General features: G+C 35.1%; 1 protein-coding gene across 2 annotated transcripts in view; it reads left to right on the top strand.

Moving 5' to 3' along the window:
* The window catches only part of LOC105465487 (golgi associated PDZ and coiled-coil motif containing), a 43,159-nt gene extending 24,035 nt beyond the window's left edge, over nt 1-19,124 (top strand). For both annotated transcript variants that reach the window (XM_011713940.2, XM_011713941.2), the window contains 6 exons: nt 2,121-2,296; nt 3,837-4,002; nt 6,523-6,618; nt 7,719-7,883; nt 10,454-10,634; nt 14,292-19,124. In XM_011713940.2, the coding sequence (XP_011712242.1) occupies nt 2,121-2,296; nt 3,837-4,002; nt 6,523-6,618; nt 7,719-7,883; nt 10,454-10,634; nt 14,292-14,422 (915 nt within the window). In that variant the 3' untranslated portion in view covers nt 14,423-19,124. The remainder of the gene's footprint in view (nt 1-2,120; nt 2,297-3,836; nt 4,003-6,522; nt 6,619-7,718; nt 7,884-10,453; nt 10,635-14,291) is intronic.
* The last annotated feature ends 2,315 nt before the right edge of the window (nt 19,125-21,439 follow it).

Genomic DNA, 21,439 nt, shown 5'->3' with positions numbered 1-21,439 from the left:
GGCCTGAGAGTTTATCAGATTCATTAGGGATTTAAATCATTAAAACCCCAGTCGGTGGTAGCTTAGTACGTCTCCTACGTTTCATTAATGTAGTATAAATAACTCATTAAAGTAATTGAAAGTAGGTAATCGTCAACATAAAGTTTATTTAGCCCATAAACCAAAGAAGTCTTGATCTTCTAGGAATGCTTTTTTAAAAGTTGCATCAACTTTAAAATGTTATAAGAAAGATTTTTGTTCATATCTCCAAACTGGTTTCTTTTGAAACAGATACTTGCCCTTTTAGGACATAGGTTCTGAAATAAAGATTTTAATAATTCCAAAATTATGTTAAAAGGAGGATTCTAGATTGAGTTTTTCAAATCCTTTAAAACTAGTATCTAGAAATTATGTTCTAATCTTTTTTTCCCAGAAATTGAAAGAGTCTCCTAATCTTTCATATGTTTGTCATATATATATAACAAATATTTTTAATCAAAGAAGTGACAAATATATCTAGCATTTGGTAGTTGTCGTTAGTTTTAGCTTGTATGTGTGTGTGTGTTTGTGTGTATGTATGTAAATTTTTTCTTTAGGATTATGGTATTTATTGACTAGTATTCAAATATATCTATTTTGATGTTGTTCAAAACAGTAGACCAAAGGAGACACGTTAAATTAGTACCAAAATATATTCCATGAATTGCTGAAAATATGCTTAAATTTGTTTCTTAGCTTCTCAATATCCAGAATAAAAAGGGAAATAATTATGTAAAATAATCAGTGCATACAATAGAAACAATACTATTCATCATTTCCTCAAGAGAAACAATTTCTCTGGTGCTAAGGTAGGTTTTTATTTACATCCTCACAAAAGGGACATGGTGGTATAGGGAATAATGTCTTCCACATATCATGAACAAATGTAACCATGTTTTCATAGGATTTGTGGATTCTGTAAAAGCAGTTCTGCTCAGGATAAATGCAAGTTTTCAGTGTTTAGGTGATTTTTTTGACCTACAAATAACACTTAAAATGTCTGTTGGGGCCCTTATTTAACTCTCAAAAGGGTTTTATTTGGCCATATAGTTTTGTGTGTGTGATTGAGTTTGAATTTGCCTGCCTATGGGCAGAATTTTTTGTACCTTCTGTTTTGTACTCTATTTTGTCTTGTACCTGCCTGTTTCTGCACTTGGATCCTGAAGGCATTTACATTTGCAACCCTTGATCTGTAGGAAAGATTATACTTTATGCTTTTAAGGTAAATTGAACATTATTTCTCATATATGAACTTCTGATAAAAATTTGATGGTGAAGATCTTGCGGTTAAAGTCTCTGGCTAACACCTTTATGTTCACACATATGGACTATCTACCAAGAGGAACGTAGGAGGCAAGTGAGGCCAGTGTTTTCCTCGGAAAAACGTTCTGCATTCACTCTTAACATACAGACAAATAGATGAACCGGATAACAAAGTTCAGTGGTAATCCACTCCATAGATGTGATTAATCTATAGAAACTTTGTAATGTGTAAATGTTTTAATGCAGTTGTTACTAGCAGTTTTTCATGACTATAAAATGTTTATTAGAAAACTAGTATATCCTCTAGTTTATTCCTTATAAGTTTCTTGTGGTCCTCTAAGATAAATTAGCTATAAAATGTATCTGTGTAACTGAATGATTCTGACTTTAAGACAGACATGCATAACTTTGCATGCAATTTCTGACAAGTCGACTTTATAGACTTGTTGCATTAAAGTTAATTAAATGTTTGGGAACAACCATCAGAATGATTATTTTTATATTAGTCTAGTTTTCTAAGTCAGTTTTAGAAGTAGATAGCAGATTTAACTACCCATTGAAGTCACTTTTACTAATATGTGATAACATGAGCTTAGAGTAGACTACTTTTCTTACTATCCTCCATATCAGGGTAACCCATGGCATGCAATTATTTTATCTAGAAGTAGTTCCAAGATGTTATGGTACTAGTTCAAAAGAACTAGATCCAGATCTTTGTGTTCCATTTTATAGAGATGATACATTGTTGAACTGTAGGCTTTTGTGCATTTTCAAGAACATGGTCTAGTGCTAAAGAGTTTTTATTTTCATTAAATTATATACTTTTAAAAATTACATAGGAAAGAGAGCTTGAGGCAAACAAAAAAGAAAAAATGAAAGAAGCGCAACTTGAAGCTGAAGTGAAATTGTTGAGAAAAGAGAATGAAGCCCTTCGTAGACATATAGCTGTTCTCCAGGCTGAAGTATATGGGGCGAGACTAGCTGCCAAGTACTTGGATAAGGAACTGGCAGGAAGGTGTGTAAAAAATGGGTATTATTGTACTCTTAAGTGACAAATTGGATATTTAATGAGGTTGACTCTTTTTCTTTTTTTATTTTTTTGAGATGGAGTCTTGCTCTGTTGCCCAGACTGGAGTGCAGTGGCATGATCTCGGCTCATTGCAACCTCTGCCTCCTAGGTTCAAGTGATTCTCCTGCCTCAGCCTCCCGAGCAGCTGGGATTACAGGTGCCTGCCACCACAGCCAGCTAATTTTTGTATTTCTAGTAGAGATGGGGTTTCACCATGTTGGCCAGGCTAGTCTCAAACTCCTGACCTCATGATCCGTCTGTCTTGGCCTCCCAAAGTGCTGGGATCACAGGCGTGAGCCACTGCACCTGGCTGACTCTTTTTTCTTACAGTAAATGCAGCATTAATCTTTTCCCTCAGAATCGTTTTACAGTTGGTTTTAACTTACTGTTGTTAAATTAATACTGACAGCATTATGTATTGCAGATCTATTTATCCATACTAAATATGTTTAGTTTACACACATAAACACTGATAGTATCTTACTGTGAAATGCTAACAGCTCTATAGAGCAGCACTTTCCAACTATTTTGTGCCTTGAGACCAGTACAACCGATATTCACGTGCATAGCAGAACTTCCATAAGGAATTCTTTTTATGATCACTGAAACCCAGCCTTTCTTGCCCTTCAAAAAGACATGTTGGTATTTAGTTAATGACAATGATTTTATCATAATCATACACAGAATTCTACTTGTATTTATTAAGTAAATTATTAACTCTGGTGACTTATTAGTACTGAATCATTTTGTGCATATTCTTTTAATGTCACATTAAAAACATGAAAAAAAAATAATCTATATCATCTTGAAGTATACATTTTCTAGTAACTTTTTTTTTTTTTTTAATTTTGTGAGATGGGGTCTCACTCTGTCACTCAGGTTGGAGTGCAGTGGCGCAACGCTGGCTCACTGCATCGTCTACCTTTCAGGCTCAAGTGATCTTCCCACCTCAGCTTCCCAAGTAGCTGGGACCACAGGCATGCCACCAGGCCTGGTTAATTGTTTTTAAGGTTTTGCCATGTTGCCCTGGCTGGTTCTAGTAACTTTTAACCACATTTAAAATAATCATTTTGTGAAAAGAAACTCTAATTAGAAGAAATATTTTTGTACAGTTAATCTCATCTAAAAGCTAACATTTAATGGTATCTGAGTTCAGTGACTTTGCCTGCAAGACGTAAAACAGATTGACATTAATCTCATCAATTGTTTTTTAGATTTATTTGAATTAAGTATATGACTAAAAGAGTTCACATTAATTCCTTTAAAAAAAATTTTTTTACTGGTTTTTCCCTTCAAGATACCTGTTCTTTTCAGAGTGTTCATATTTTTTTATACCTGAGAGACATCAAGAAGTTCCTGAGTATTAGTTTTATCACTAATTTGAGATTCATGCAAAAGCTACTTATGTTCAGTAATTTTTCTGAATTCTCACTATAGTGAACATAATGAAAAAATCAACTCAATGTACTCTTTTCCCAATATGAAGGGTCCAACAAATACAATTGCTAGGACGAGATATGAAGGGACCTGCTCATGATAAGCTTTGGAACCAGTTAGAAGCTGAAATACATTTGCATCGTCACAAAACTGTGATCAGAGCCTGCAGAGGACGTAATGACTTGAAACGACCAATGCAAGCACCACCAGGGCATGTATGTTTGCTTTGCTGCTGCTTCCCACTCAGCCTCTTCTTTCTTTCTTTAATCACAATTGCTTTCCATTCTTTCCTTTATTCTAGTACTGTTTGAAACCTTTATTTAAAAAGTAAAAATGGGATTCAACTTATTCAAAGTAGATAATGTTTCAACACCCATAGAAATTTTAGTAGTTCTTCACAGACTTACTAATGCTCTGAGAGTGATATTTTTGCAGACAGTGAGCCATTGTTAGCAAATGCATATTGCTAGTATGTTGGATCATATTTCCAGTTTTTCCTGGATCATGATTGGGCATGCTTAAATTTGTTTTAATCTTAGCTTAGAGTGTGTGGTCATTTTGATAATTCAGCAAATATTTTGGGGTAGTTTTTTAAGGGAACTTTTCGTAACTGAATCCAAATGTAGATGCTGAACTAACATTTACACCTGTTTGGTCTTGGATTAAGATGGAATTTGAGATCTGTAGCCAGTTGTCTGCTTCTATAGCCACCATTGTATAAAAGCTTCTATCTGGATAAATCTTTGTTGAATTTTATTATAACAGCTGCTTGATAATATAGACCTTAATATATGAAAGCGTGTCTCCCAAGGGTTCACATAGCTTAGTACCAGATAATGTATGGCGTTAAATAGTAAAATAGTTTGTTGCTTCTGCAAAGATTTTTATAAGAAGAATCGATATGCACATAGAGTTGGTGGAAGAGAAGTGGGGATAACAATAAGCACTTATGCCATTGTTTTCTCTAGGACACTGGTGGTCCCCATTAACTTCTAGGTCCAGTAGATTTGGCAAATGGAGTAACACGGTTAGGAGGAAGACAAAGTAGTTTGTATCAGATGTGTCTGAGTGATAAAAGCATGCTTGTGAAATTAGCTAAATATGAGGTTGGGTTTTAGGTAGTGGCTGGATTATAGAAATTATTTTATACTAAATAGAGGAATTTTAACTTTAACCTGATAATCATGGAAGTTTTAAATAAAATGGCAGACTTCATAAAATTTACATTTTTTAATAGTTATTTTGGTATAGTGAAGAGGACCAAGTTGGAGTCAAGGACATAGAAAGATACTATGGTCATCTAAGGAGAAAGTGATGAGGACAGGAGAAGTGGCATTTGAGAAGAAGGACAGATTTGATAGGATTATAATCAGAAGGGCTTGATTGGTGACTAACTGCTTTTGGTTAAATAGTGAAAAAGAAGAATCTGGACTTTTAGTTTGAGCAACTGAGTGAGATCTGGCCTTCAATGATAAGGGAAATAGAAGAAAAGGTAGGATTTGGGGAAAAGATGGTGAGATCAGTTTTAGACAAGTAGTGTTTGAGGTGACAATGGGATGTCCAAGATACATCCAATTGGATATATGACTCTGGATTTCAGGAGAGAAATCTGATTTGAAGAAATATTAGGGAAACTGTCCATCTATTATACTTGAAATCTTGGAACTGATTAAGTCAGTTCCAAGTATATATGTATATATAAAGTATATGGGTAGTAAAAAGAATAGGAGGCCAAGGATAGAAACTTACGGAGTGGGAGAAGGAAAAGGATCACTAAAGGAAGGAGCCTGGGATAGAGCTGTCAGATACAGGACATCTAGGAAAGTAGTGTAATAAAAACCAACGGAAAGAGTGGGTTTCAAGGAGGGGTTGGTGAACAGTATCAACTTTCTGCAAGTTTGAAGTAGGGTAGTGACAAAGTGTTCATTGTGTGTAACAATATAGATTACTAGTGAGCACAGAAAAGAAAATTCCAGTTGTGCATGTAGGGGCAAAACTCTAATTATGGAGCTCAGAGGACTGAATCTGAGTGGCAAGGAAGTAGATATGATGAGGATGAACTTCATGTGGAGGTTAAGGAAAGGGAGAGGATGATAGTTGCTAAGGAAGATAGTGAAGGTTTGAAAGGTTTTTTTGTTTTGTTTTGCGTTTACACATGATCAGTATTTTAAAACTGGAAAAGGCTTGTAATTCATTTATCTGCTGAGTAGGAAAACAGCTTAGTAGAGACAGAAAGAGTAAGGGTACCAGAGAAAGAATTATTAGTGGATCAAGGCCCTTTATTTAAGAGGTAGACTCCAGAGCACCAAGGAATGTGTAAGTAATTTGGTCCAATTGGAAATTTGTTTTTCAACTCTACGACTCAGCTAAAATCAATGTATACCTTAAAGACATCCAGTGAAGATAGACAGTCACTTTTATTTTTTGAGGATATTTGTTCCTCAATTAATTCCTGGAAATAATTTCTTTTATAATGTCCTACAATTTAAAAATAAATGTATCAATATTTTAAATATTATTGGCAAAAATGTGAGAATGTCATCTATACATTTTGCATCAATAGAATAGCTATTTTCATTTTTCCATTTTATCTGTTACTTTCTTAACCATATACTATTTATCCATTCCAGGAAGTTAATACAGATTTGTAAAAGCAAGTTATATAGTATGAGTTTACTCTATTTGGTATGCTATTTAAATGATACTAATTTTTCTTCTTTTTTCCTCCCAATTAGGATCAAGATTCCCTAAAGAAAAGCCAAGGTGTTGGTCCAATTAGAAAAGTTCTCCTCCTTAAGGAAGATCACGAAGGCCTTGGCATTTCAATTACAGTAAGAAGTAGTGCTTCCGGTCTCCTTTTCTACAGTTATCTAGTATAATCATATTCCTTTGTTGGACATCACTGGGGAACAGAATATTCTGGATATATTTTTTAAATAACTAAAATGTATCCCCATGGGGATAAATGTTTGCTTTTGTGTAAACATTTTTTTAAGAAGTAAATCTTCCTAGCAGCTATTAAGTATACCTTTAGTAAGCATAGTTTAACATTTTTATTATGACTCACTTAATAGTTCTGTGCCATATAGTGTGATGCCTCTAGGAGCCCTTGGGAATAGATATGGTTGTTTTCGTCTAGGTTAAATGGCTTCAGATTGTGTTGTTCTCTCTCCAGGTATGTATATCTTTCTCTTGTCTCATTTATTAGCTGTCAGATTTCACTGGCTCTGGGGTCCATATATTATATATTCTTTTTTTAAATTCAATGCCTTTAGGAGTCATTTTGTTGTAGTCTCAGTGCTTTAATGAACAAGGTGACTTTAATTTTCATTTGGTAATACTTAGGCACTGAGCAAGTTCATTTGTTTTTTTAGTATTGCTTGATGTAGAAATGTTTCTTATAATAAAAAGCTCATCTAATCTGTATTTCTTGAATACTTACCTTTTTTAATGTGCTGCCTTCAAAGAGTATACATTTTAGCAGTACAAATAAGACACACACACACCCACACACACACACACACACACACACAACGATACAAGCTAGAGAGTGATAGGTACCAAATACTGCACTTTTTTCAATTCTACATTGCATATATTTTCATATTTTAACTTCTCTGAAATTGTGGCACCTAAAATAATTGGTCTTGTCATTTGTAGTGATTTAGACTTGATAAAATGGAATGGTGCTATGGAGTACTAACACATAAGTTTTTTTTTTTTTAAATTTAAGAATTTAGCCAATTTACTGTTCAATACTCTTTGATAATTTTTACCATTACTTAAGTAGCAAATGAAATTTTACCCAGCATTTATAGAGACAGCATAGGTGCTTAATGAAAGATATTTTTAAGAAAATATTTTATCTCTAGATTAATCGGTAACTGTACTTTACAAAGAATAATTTACTGCCCTTTGTTGTTGTTGTTAGGGTGGGAAAGAACATGGTGTTCCAATCCTCATCTCTGAGATCCATCCGGGTCAACCTGCTGATAGATGTGGAGGGCTGCACGTTGGGGATGCTATTTTGGCAGTCAATGGAGTTAACCTAAGGGACACAAAGCATAAAGAAGCTGTAACCATTCTTTCTCAGCAGGTAAATTCCCTTCATATAATTAGAACTGTATCTTTCAATTGGTTATGAATCTATTGAACACTGCATACTTCCCTACAGAGTTTCTAAAGTAGTAAAGTGTTTATACATAGATCTTGTTTCCTTTGATTTAATGCTTTTGTAGATGACACTCAGTCAAATGTACTGAAAATGGACCATTCCATTTTGTTTACTTCATAACTTTGAGCAAGTTACTTAAGTCCTCTGTCCCTCAGTGTCCTCACCTGTGTGGAAGGGATTAAAAGAAAGCTGTGAGGATTAAGTATGTTAATACATATAAAGTACTCAGAACAGGACCTGAGACTGAAAAAATAACATCCTTAATGCCTAAAACACTATATGTAAGGTATTACAGAAAAGACAGTGCTAGAAGCAGATTGATTTTAGTCATAGAATATTAAAATTGAAATCACACATAGAAACTATCTAGCCCAAAACTCTTAAAATGAGTAAACTAAAGTTCTTAGAGATGAAAGGATTTACTCAAAGTTGCCGAGCAAATAAATTAGAGAATTGAGATTCATATTCAGGAGTCATATTTGTCATACGGTTGTACTTAAAATGTTGTTTTATTTTGTTTATTTCTTTCAAGAATAGAGTTGAGGGAATTAGAGGCATTGGTAGTACATTGAGATGTTTCTTGGATTATCAGTGTGGTATGCGTCCGTAGAATTGAATCTCAGAGTCGAAAGTGAATATAGTTCATTGGTTCAATTCTATATGATGCATAAATCTTTGCAACATCACTACTTCAATAATTATATTAAAGGGAAGACTTGCTGATATCAAACAGTCCGTTCCATTGTTATACAGTACTGATTTTTAGAAAGCTTTTTCTCATATTAAGCCTGAAATCTGTGTCTCCATGACAGCTACTCACAGATCTAATTGTGTCATTTAAAACTTTGCTGAAGACCACTGCATCATCTGTCTCTTTCTGCAAAATGGCATTTTTAAAGCATTCTCTGACAAGAGAGATCTAAGAATGCTATGCTCTTCTCTTAAGTTAGTGTTTTATCAACCCGTCTTGACTGTCATCCAGTAGTAAAAGAGTGGGATAACTGGTGAAGGAGCTACCAACGGGCAGTCATAAGTTTTAAGAAAATGCTAACTAAGCACATATTAAAATTCTGATGTATGACCTTAAACTGCTTGGAAAGAAGAGCACCAATGAGTCTAACTTAGTGAGTAGCAATCAAAAATGGCATGTTTTCTTTTGAGCAAAGGCAAACCATAATTTTCAGAGTTGCCAACACCACACTTATATGTAGTGGTTGCAGTCTCTTATTAAATGACAATTATAACTTGGAATTTTTTTTTCTTGTTTTTTTTTTTGAGCCAGGGTCTCACTCTGTCACCCAGGCTGGAGTGCAGTGGCACAATCACAGATCACTGCAGCCTCAATCTCCCAGGCTCAAACAGATCCTCCAACCTCAGCCCCCCAAGTAGCTAAGACTACAGGTGCACACCACCATGGCCAACTAATTTTTTTTTTTTTTGTAGAGATGGGTTTTGCCATGTTGCCCAGGCTGGTCTCGAATTCCTGAGCTCAAGCAATCCACCTGCCTCAGCCTCCCAAAGTGCTGGGATTACAGGTGTAAGTCACTGTGCCTGGCGTGATCTGTAACTTTTTACTTGAATGTGTCATTGTTAAAGAATGGCACTACAACTATTACACAGTTAATCTAGCATAATATAAAGATCAAGGACTTCAGAGTCAAACTTTTATTTTTCTTTATTCTTGTTCATTATGTAGGGAAAGTTATCTCCTTTCTCCAGGACTCATTCAGGTTTCTCGTTCATGTTAAAAGACACTATAGTAGGATTATTCTGCAGATTGAAGGCTATAATTTATAGTAAACATATATAGTAATTACTATTAGTATGAGACAGAATACTTTGATTAACACTATGTCTGCATCTGGTACTCAGTGTAAGTTCTTACTCAAGACCTATTGAATAAGAAACAAAAAATCATTTTGTAGGAGTTTCTTGAATTAGTTAAGGAAAGGTTTGTATGATGTCCTTATGGCAGTGTACAAAATCATTTTGTAGGGGTTTCTTGAATTAGTTAAGGAAAGGTTTGTATGATGTCCTTATGGCAGTGTACAAAATCATTTTGTAGGGGTTTCTTGAATTAGTTAAGGAAAGGTTTGTATGATATCCTTATTTAATATCTGACTATTTAGATGTATTTGCTGAATTGCTGTGTGCAGTACAAAATAGCAAATAATTTTGAATACTTGTTCCAAAATTCTATAAATTTAATAATTAAGCATCCTTTCAAATTTTAGATCTATTAGCAAAAAGATTATGGTCAGTAGAAAGAGCTACTATAATGTTTAAAGGAACTATAGAGAGAATTCATGAGGCTGATCTAGACATGATGGCCTCACTACCTGTTTAGATTCTAGAACTTTATTATTTGTTTTCTGGAAAGGAGCTATCTCTTAGATCTCTCCACCCTTACTAAGCCTTCCCACAAAGAATTTGGAAATCCTTTTAAAATTACAACTACAATAACTTGACTTTCTCATTTTCATTTCATTTAGAGAGGAGAGATTGAATTTGAAGTAGTTTATGTGGCTCCTGAAGTAGATTCTGATGATGAAAACGTAGAGTATGAAGATGAGAGTGGACATCGTTACCGTTTGTACCTTGATGAGTTAGAAGGAGGTGGTAACCCTGGTGCTAGTTGCAAAGACACAAGTGGGGAAATCAAAGTATTACAAGGTAAAAGTCACTCTAAAAATTATTATTAACATATTCATTATTATTAAACTATTATTAAATGTTTAAATGTTGAAAAATGTGAAGGCCTCAGAATTTCTTCAGTAAAACTGTTTTAACTGTGAGGAAATCAAAGGAATGAAGCGCTTTCCCTTGTTTATTGTTTTATTGTACATTATGCGAACAGTTTATTTACCACATATGTTCTTCTATATTCATCTTGGACTGTTAAGACAAGTACATTACCAGTTACTCTACTGCAAGTGATCCTTGAAAAATAAATAAAATTTTTTCCAGACTCTGAAACAAATACCAATATACTGTTTTGAGTAGATCTATCTTGTAGACTACATTGTCTCTCTGTCTTGATGCAAATTCATCTCTCATAATACAATGAATTTTAAGCTAATTATGAATAAGTATGAAGTATACTGTCATCTTATGATTGCTATTAGAATCAACTTATATTATCTTGGGGATGTTTGGTTTAGTTCCTTTGCTATCATTTACACATATTATAAGGAAAAACTCCAGCACTTCCTTTTACATAGAGTAGTGGTCCTCAAATTGTGATCTGTGGATCTCTGAGGGTCTCTGAGATATTTTAGCAGAGTTCGTGAGGTCAAAGCATTTCGTAATAATACTAAGACATCATTTGTCTTTTTTTGCTGTGTTGATATTTGCATTGATGGTATTGGGTTGGTGCAAAAGCAATTGGGGTAAAACTGCCTTAGCACTAATCAAGGCAGTGTTGCTAATACTAGTAACTGTACTAGTAATCTTTGTTTTCTTCCTTGGCATCCATTCATAGTAAAAGAAGGAGAAGAAGATACCAATTTTGCTTAAAAATACCTTTGATGAAATGGCAATAACAGTTAATTTTTAAATATTGACCTTTGAGTACATGTCTTTTTAATATTCTTTGTGATGGGATGGGAAGTATGCATAAATACTTATTCTGCATACTGAACAAAGATGCTGTTCTCAAGGGAAAGTACATAAGTGACTGAACTAGCCATTATTCTTCATGGAAGACAATTTTTACTTGAAAGAATCACTTGAAAAGTATGACTTTTCGGACTATTTGGAAGCCATTTTCTTAAAAATGAACAAAGTCCATCATTTCAAGAAAGACAACTGATAATATTTATTGCCAATGATAAAATGTGAGCTCTCAAGTAAAAGTTAGAACTTTGTGAAACATGCACTGATCACCATGAGCTTGACAGCTTCCTAACACTTAGGAGCTTTTCGGATGAGATTGATGATGATATTAATGAATGTGATTTTTTTGGTACAGTAAAGTGAAGTGTGTCAACTTTTGGAATTGCTACATAACTTCATGGTCCAATATTTTCAAATCACCAGTAAATGATATTATAAAATTCTGCATGGGCAAAAGATCAATTCAGAATGCAAGATAGGCAAATGGATTTTAATATAACAGTGTGAAAAGTTCACTGATAAGGTTTCAAATTCCACATTGTCAAATTTTGTATAATATCAGAGAGTAATACTGACAGTTATCTGAAAAGGCTATTAAAATACTCTTCCATTTCTCAACTACATATCTGTGTGAGGTTGAACTTTCTTCATATATTTGTAACAGATTGAATGGAAGTGGATGTATGAGAATACAGCTATCATCTATAAAGCCATTGAAGAGATTTGTAAAATTGTAAAATAACGCTACTCTTCTAACTAGATTTTTTTTTGTTTGGAATATAGAGTTATTTGTCATTAGACAAAGGTTATTTATATTAACATTCTGGATTATTGTAATTTTTAACAAATACATGAATTTTTTTTAGATTTTTCAGTTTTACTTACTAATATGGGAAACATCAGTGACTATAATCCACATAAACAGAAGCTTCTTGGAGTCCTCAATGCTTAGTATAAAGACCTCCTGAGACAAAAATGTTGAACTCCTGGCATGGAGTTTTATGGTGAACTGATAAACTGTTACACTTCTGATAAAATTGTGTGTTGTCAACTGTCTGCGCAAAGATAGCAGTAGCAGTTATTGTTTTCACTGTGCATCTTGAACAAAACTATTGTGGCAAATATGTCAAAGACTTATACTGTTGGGCTGCTCTCCAGACGGTTTCATTGTGTTTCACCCTTTTTGTTGTTTTCTGTCAGGATTAGAAGGCTTGTCTCTTCCTTTTTTTGTAACTGAGGCTAAAGGCTTCTCTGTCACTTATGCAAATTGCGGAAACTTAAAATGTGACTCAGATACCTAAAAATTTGTGTGTATGTATCACGTTTAACTGACTTACTTAAAAACTGTATCTATTGGTTATTGTTTCACACATGTCTATACTTTATAGCTCAGTAAATAGGTGATATAGTCAACACTCATTTATTTATAAGCCTGTTATGTATTTTATAGATGACCAGAATTCATTTTAAATCTTAGCTAGACATCATCTTGCCAACAAATTACATTTTAAGCAATTAACTAGTATATGCCTTAATTAAGTGAAGTTAATGTAATATGAAAGTAACAATGTAAAATAAAAATATAATTCACAGTTCAGTAGATATTTATATAAGTAGAATTGACTGAATTTTACAATTATATGTATTATTCTAAGTCTTAAGACAACTTGATAGGGGCCAGGAATGGTGGCTCATGCCTGTAACCCTCGTACTTTGGGAGGCCAAGGCAGGAGGATCGCTTGAGGCCAGGAGTTACCAACCTGGGCAACATAGTGAACCCTGTCTCTTCAAAACATTTTTTAAAATATAGCTGGACATGGTGGCACATGCTTGTAGCCCCAGCTACTCAGGAAGCTGAGGTGGGAGGATTGCTTGAGCCCAGGAGGTCAAGGCAGCTCTGCAATCCAGCCTGGGCAATAGAGTGAGACCCTGTCTCAAAAAAGAAAAAAAGGAAAAGAAAACTTGATTAGGAAACTTAATACAATTTTTAGATAAGCCCAATATAGTATTTTTAAATCTGTACAGTATCTGATACCTGCCATAAGGGAGAAGAAGGAAGAATTCCTGTTAGGAATTGCTGATTTGATTAATATAAGGCATTATTTTTGCCTCAGATTACTACTGTTAATTACAGTGGGCATTCCTTTGTTTTTCATGCAATGAAATTATACAACTAACTTTTTTTTTTTAATTGAGACTGAATCCTTAGGAATAACCCTTTGATTTTCAAGAACTACCGAATAATTGTATGAAGGGGTGGTTTGTTTTTTAAAACCTCAAGTTGGAATTTTTATGAGGTCACTGTGTAATTTGAAGGATTGTATGAAATGGTTATGATATAAATTCCTTTTAAGGATTGGTAAATAGAATGAATTATTTTTTTATTTTTATTTTTAAAATTTCACTCTGTCGTCCAGGCTGGAGTGCAGTGGTGCGATCTCAGCTCACTTCCTGGCTTCAAGTGATTCTCCCACCTCAGTCTCCCAGATAGCTGGGATTACAGGCATGTGCCACCATACCTGGCTAATTTTTGTATTTTTAGTAGAGACGGGGTTTCACCACATTGGCCAGGCTGGTCTCAACCCCTAACCTCAGGTTATCCACCCACCTTGGCCTCTCAAATTGCTGGGATTACAGGCATGAGCCACCACACCTGGCCAAAACTAACTTTTTAAACCAGAAAGTATCTGCTTTTTTTTTTCTCCTTTCTTTCAGGATTTAATAAGAAGGCAGTAACTGACACACATGAAAATGGAGACCTGGGCACTGCAAGTGAAACTCCGCTAGATGACAGTGCTTCAAAATTAGACGATCTGCACACTCTGTATCATAAAAAATCTTATTAAATTGACCATATCTCCAGACAAGATTGTTAATCAGACTGTTCTGAATTTGGGGCACTGGGGAAGATGGTGACAAAGACTACAAAATCAGAGGAGGCTGTTTGTTGCCTAAATGAAAGGCGGGTACCTCAGGGCTTCATGTGAACAATTCTAAATGCATAAAACACACTGTTTTCTGTGGTAGACCATGATTAGCTATTGCATGTAAAGCAATTTTGATTTTCTTGAACATGTAAGCACCAAAGCATGTGTTCCCAAAGGGGTATTACTGGGCTGTTAAGTACCAAATGAAACCCTACTGTTTTATTTGGTTTGTTTTCCCTTTAGAAGGAGGACAGTGCTAACTGCAATTTTATAAGAAATACCCTTACAGAGAGTAAGTGAATTCATATTTTATATTCTAGAATGTTAACCGTGGTGTTTCAGAAGACAGAGCTTGACTCAATGAATTGTAGAAATATAGGCTTGACTTAATTTTTGAAACTGAAAGAAAGGCTTTAGACTTCAAAAAAATTTATTGTGCATCCTGAAATCTAAACCAATTATTAATGATCATTTATTGTAATGAGTTTGCATTTCAGCTTTATTCAATGCAGTACGAAATAGTTTTCTTTAAGCAGTCCTTTATCAATCAATGCTGCACTAGAAATAGATTCTCAAAAGTTACTAAACATTTTACTTTTTTTGGTTTTTAAAAGAAATGCAGATGAGTATAAAACATCTGTTCTCAATTATGTTGATCTGTGTGCACGGTACTGGAGCGTTTACCCATTCATGTTAAGGCTCAAATGCTTGTTTTCTGGGATCCACAAAAGACAGTTTTATACATTTTGAGTTGTTCATAAAGTTTGTCTTGTGATAGTCCTGGCACTTAAAGATAAATGTTTCTGGTAGTAAAAGTTCAGATTTATTACTGTGTCACGAAACACAGTATATTCAAATCAAATGGCAGTTTTCTTTCTAAGTAAATGATTTCCAATCATCTAAAAGGTGTGCAAGAAGAGATAAAGACATTTTGATACAGTAATTGTTTTGGTTGGGTTTTCATGTCAGTTTATGTTTGACTAAAACTCTCTTCACATGCAGGTTTATAAATTTGTTAGGTCTCTTGTCCTATGATTAAACATGGAGTGCTTCCTCTCTGATTTAATATTTTGCAGGTCATTGTAACCTGCTAGGCAAAGTCAAAACATTGCATTAAAGAGGTGATAGTTTTGCTAATATCACTGTTTTAAAGGATATACAGTTAAGGGAATATTAAGTGGGAGAAAGCCTATAAGGCTTTTAGAATATTATCAGTATCTTCATTTCTGGTATTCAGATGTTATGTGATAAAACACATTTTTTTTTGTCTTTCCCAGATACACTATATATTTGTTCAAGGGTAAATCTATAAAATATATATACTTTATTTTGTGGTTTTGCTATTTATAAATTTAATGTTTTAACTGTTGCTCTTTTATGGTTTGTTTTGGGTGGTGGTGTTCATCTGTATATCACCATGTTAATTTGTAATAGAAGTGCACTTCATAGTATATATTGTTACTGATATTAAAATACTTTATAGCATTTGCCTCTGAGCAAAAGCTAGTATTTAATTGTACAAATGAATAAGCAAGTTACATGTTATTGTTTGCTCTTGAAAGGGTAGGCCTCTTAAAAGGAAAAAATACAACTTGTTTTTTCCTTATCCCCTATGCCAAACACATACCTTCCATGCATGACATGAGATCTGCAAACTGAATTTTAGCCACTGTATTTATTTAGTCAAAAAAATTGTCCATTGTAGCAGACCTGAAAACCTTTTTGCTGTGACATGGAACCATGTTATTCTTATCTTCTAAAAACACAGCCTGGGATGGTACGACCATGGCATTTTTTTCAGAGAACATCCTTTATCTGCTATGACTGAATCCTTAGGAAATAACCCTTTGATTTTCAAGAACTACCGAATAAGTGTATGAAGAGGTTGTTTGTTTTTAAAACCTCAAGTTGGAATTTTTATGAGGTCACTGTGTAATTTGAAGGGTTGTATGAGATGGTTATGATATAAATTCCTTTTAAGGACTGATAAATAGAATGAAAAGTTTCCAGGTAGTTTAAAACTCCACAGGTCAGTTTCCTTTTCATTCCTGCTTCACTGTGGTTTGTAAGCCTACGGGAGAGCACCATTGCTCAGATGCTGCTGTGAGCTTCCTGTCAGGTGTTAGAAAGTAACTAGTTAAAAGATCATTTTAGAATATATGGTTTTTGGGGATGAACTAAGAATTAGTTATTAGTTCCAAAGGACTGAGAACCAATTTTTAATATTTTCACATTTATAGGAAAGAAATTCATATGTCCCTGAAACTTCTAAGACAAAACCAAACAAGGAGGGAACTGTTGCAAAGCCATTTCATCGAGAAAGGGACAGAAGGAGAAATACACACATGTATACACAAACAGAATGGTTGAGAAAACGTTTTAATAGAATGTGAGGGTTGTATGTATGTGTGTATATATTTACACTTAACCTCTAAAATTCTCTTCTACAGTACCTCAGTTATGAATATAATGGAAAAGCAGCATTTTGGCAGTGAGACTATTGTTAAAATAAATTTGAGAAAGATGAAAATTTTGTGAGTCTTGATAATTACAAGTCAACAGCTTTCGAAAGTTAGCACAACTTGTCTGTGGTGCTGTTTTTTTTTCCCCACCACAGTGGACTTACTCTGTTTTCATGTTTAGAAACAAAAAGGTTTCATGTGATTCATGTGTAAGATGCACAGTATTTGACATCCTAATTATGTAATCCCTATTCCATCTATCCAGTCTTACACTTATAGTTGGCCTCAAATCTATTGCATTTATGATAATGTATTATATCTAGTTGAGTTTAATATTTTTTTATTAGCTTGTAAATAAAGATGGCATCTTCTACATTAAAATGATATTGATCTCATTTTTTAAAATAAACATTTTGTTTCCTCGACATTAAATATTTTGGCTTATTATTTATTTATAGTAGCTTCTCTTATTTGTACCAACATGTCATAAATCTGTGCAAAGGACTCGGCTTAATTTTGTGTTATAATATTGTGTTATAAATATTGAGGAAAACATTGATAAAAGTTAGAAAATCCTGTTTTTAAGATACTATTTAAAAGGATATTCTTCCATTTTGACATCTAAGTATACATAATTTAGAAGTTCCTAAGTTATATGTAAAATAATTTTTGGAAAATACTTGTAAATGAATTACTTGAGTTATAAACATTTAGAAATGTTATGAATATTAGAAATACGTTTTTGTCACTGACTAATCTTGATTCAGTGCTAATACATACATGCTTTCTGTGTGTTGATTTAAGCTCCCAATTCACCAAGTGATTTGAAAAGATGCCTTTTCCCCAGAATATAACCCCATAGGATATTGGTCAATTTATGAATTTTTTGGTCAGTTCATGAAATTTTAAAGAGAACTTGCATTTTCATTGTTAATCAGTGTTTTATTTTAGGTGGTTTTATAACTGTAATGTTAAAAAAAAAAAAAACTTTAAAAGTATTGCAAATTACCATGCGCTGTTGGTGCTGAATATTTGTTTAATAGTGAACCTTTTTCAGGTGTGTTTTGAGAGTTATAACCACCATGGCGGCAGCCATGAGAATGCATCTGTCAGTTCTCGTGCAGGAGGGCGCGTAGCTTACTGAAAGCCCAGCTACTGTGGTCTGAAATTCATCCCTGTGTACATGGTGAGGCTATGCTTCTCCACGCTGCTGCCAGTCAATGACTGATTATGACAGGGATATTATATGATGACTCCTCAACTTTAGCTGAGCACTCCATGATGGTCTTGCCAAACTCCCTTAGGATTACATTGTAGTCCAAGTTGCTGTCACCCAACCTTCCTTCCTCCTTTCGTTCACCTTGGGTCTTACCTCCATTGTGGTCTCATTGCTTTCCAGCCTCCCATCAACCCCAGCTCCCTACCTATTTTTCCTCACTGGCATTGCCCTTAATAAATCTGTTGCACAGCAGATCCCTTTTTGGTGTTGGCGTCTGCTTCTTAGCCCAGACTAACACAAGTGACCATGAGTGAGATTTGAGGAAACAGGTAATAAGATGGGCATTAGGAATCCACACAAAGGGCAAAGACAATGATATCTAGTTGGTAAGTACGGTTTATCTAGTCCTTGACACAAAATCATGGCTCAGTGGCTATTTCACAAATGGTGTGCAGAAAAGAGTTAACAGAATAGGCCTGAACCTGTTGTCTTTAGGTCTGCTTGCAAGGTTGGACCTTGGCCAGAGTCCAGCAACTTGGATATCAGGAGTATTCCCATCATCCTCTTGCTGGTAAGAGTGGTTTACTGTGCCTGAAATGTTTGTACAAACAATAGGATTTTTGTTGAACACCTACTTTCCTCTGGGAATCTAGAATTTTAGTACATGCTAGGTAGAGGGTACCTACATGACTGACTCCCCTAAAACCTTGACTCCTAGGTTCAGTCAGGCAAGCTTCCTAGGTGGACAACACTTGATGTATTGTTACACGTTACTGCTAGAGGAATTAAGCATGTCCTGTGTGACTCCATTGGGAGATGAATTTTGGAGCTTGTACCTGATTTTCTTGGGACTTTGCTCATATGCCTTTTCCCTTTCCTCATTTTGCTTTGTGTTCTCTGTAATAAATCATAATTGTGAATAAAACTATGCTTAATCGGATGAGTCCAAGCAAATAACTTGGGGGGAGTTTTAGAGATTCTGGACCCAGATAGTAGCTTATGGAGAGGGGAACTCTCCAGGAGGGTCGATGATGCAGACATTTAAAAAATATGGGAAGAACAACATCTACAAGAATAGCAGAGTTGGCCGGTTACAGCAGGATTGTATTGATGACCTACAGAAATGGGGTGGGGCGGCTCCCAAAGAGGCCTTACCTCCTACAATGGAGGGATTGAAACAGCTGAGCTTCACGCTGAATGCCTAAGTGTTAGAGTTGCTGAGTTTGAGATACTTGAATGTTCAGCCAACCCCCTTTTATTTTGTGAAAGTCAAGGCCCTGGTGTGGAAAACCTAGAACCATGGGGAGATCTGGATGGATGCACCTGAGAGACTTTGCAGTCTCTACTGGACTGTCTGGTCTTAAGAAGTAGCCCACGCTTCTCCAGTAAGGCCTTGTACCTTGTCTATGCTCCAAGATGTTACAGAGGCTGCTACTACCACTTCCCTAAGGCAATACCTGCCCCTACCTAGTCTGCCGCCAGTACTGTAACTAGGGCTAAATCCTAATAAAGCCTGAATGGGAGATGCGCTGGGCCTGATAAAGGAGAAAAGAAACTACACACAAAGTGTAAGAATCATCTAGCATATTCTGGCAAAAGTCAAAGGAGTACTCCTAGAATTGAATTTTTTATTTTATATATATATGTTTTTTTTGAGACGGAGTTTCACTCTTGTCGCCCAGACTGGAGTGCAATGGCGCAATCTTGGCTCACTGCAACTTCTGCCTCCTGGGTTCAAGTGATTCTTCTGCCTCAGCCTCACAAGTAACTGGGATTACAGATGCCTGCCACCACGCCTGGCTAATTTTTGTATTTTTAGTAGAGACGGGGTATCACCATGTTGCCTAGGCTGGTCTTGAACTTCCTGACCTCAGGTGATCCACCTGCCTCCCAAAGTGCTGGGATGACAGGCAGGAGCCACCATGTCCAGTCTAGAATTGAATTTTGAGAATGCTTGATCAGGTTCTAAACTCATTAAAAGAAAGAACTGAAATTGGAAAACATTTAATTTAAATTGGAAAAAATCCAGCAATATGTTTTTTAAAAGGAGCATACTAAAACATAAGGACATAAAAAATTTGAAAGTGGCCGGGCGCGGTGGCTCAAGCCTGTAATCCCAGCACTTTGGGAGGCCGAGACGGGCGGATCACGAGGTCAGGAGATCGAGACCATCCTGGCTAATGCGGTGAAACCCCGTCTCTACTAAAAAAAAAAAAATACAAAAAACTAGCCGGGCGAGGTGGCAGGCGCCTGTAGTCCCAGCTACTCGGGAGGCTGAGGCAGGAGAATGGCGTAAACCCGGGAGGCGGAGCTTGCAGTGAGCTGAGATCCGGCCACTGCACTCCAGCCTGGGCGACAGAGCGAGACTCCGTCTCAAAAAAAAAAAAAAAAAAGAAATTTGAAAGTGATAGAAGAAAGGATATACACTGGGCATATTTTCTCCAAAAGAACATGGATACAGTTACATTAATATTTTTTAAAAACAGACTTGAAGAAAAAAATCATTAGGGATAAAGGTTACTTAATTTCTTAAAGAATCAATTTACTACAATGTTAAATCTATCATCATAGTGGGAGATTGCAACAAAACTTTCAGGGAAATTAGGAAAGAAGGAAGATTTGAACAACAAGCTTGATTTAAAGTTTTAAGTTAAGAGGGCATTTGGTTGTAAAAGAAACACCCCTGGCGTCTAAGTAGGAGGATAAAAAGTGAGCAAAAGAACAGACATTTTTCAAAAGAAAACATAAAAATGGATGATAAACATGAAAAAAAAAGTTCAACATCACTAATCAGAGAAATGCAAATTAAAACCACAATGAGATACCATCTTACACCAATCAGAATGGCCATTATTAAAAAATCAAGAAACAGATTTTGGGGAGGCTACAGAGTAAAGGGAGCACTTACACTATTGGTGGGAATGTAAATTAGTACAACCTTTATGGAAAACAGTAGAGAGATTTCTCAAAGAACTAAAAATAGAACTACCATTTGATCCAGCAATCCCACTACTGGGCATATACCAAAAAAAGAAATCATTATATTGAAAAGATACTGGCACTCGTATGTTTATCACAGCACTATTCACAATAGCAAAGATATGTATGGAATCAACCTAAGTGTCCATCAATGGATGACTGGATAAAGAAAATGTGGTAAATGTATGCCATTGAATACTATTCAGCCATGAAAAAAAGAATGAAATTATGTCTTTTGCAGCAACGTGGATGGAACTGAAGACCATTATCCTAAGT

The sequence above is a fragment of the Macaca nemestrina genome, chromosome 5 (assembly GCF_043159975.1).
Source record: "Macaca nemestrina isolate mMacNem1 chromosome 5, mMacNem.hap1, whole genome shotgun sequence".
Lineage (NCBI taxonomy): Eukaryota > Metazoa > Chordata > Mammalia > Primates > Cercopithecidae > Macaca > Macaca nemestrina.
The sequence above is the reverse complement of the archived record's forward strand: the minus strand, read 5'-3'. Positions and strand labels throughout refer to the sequence as shown.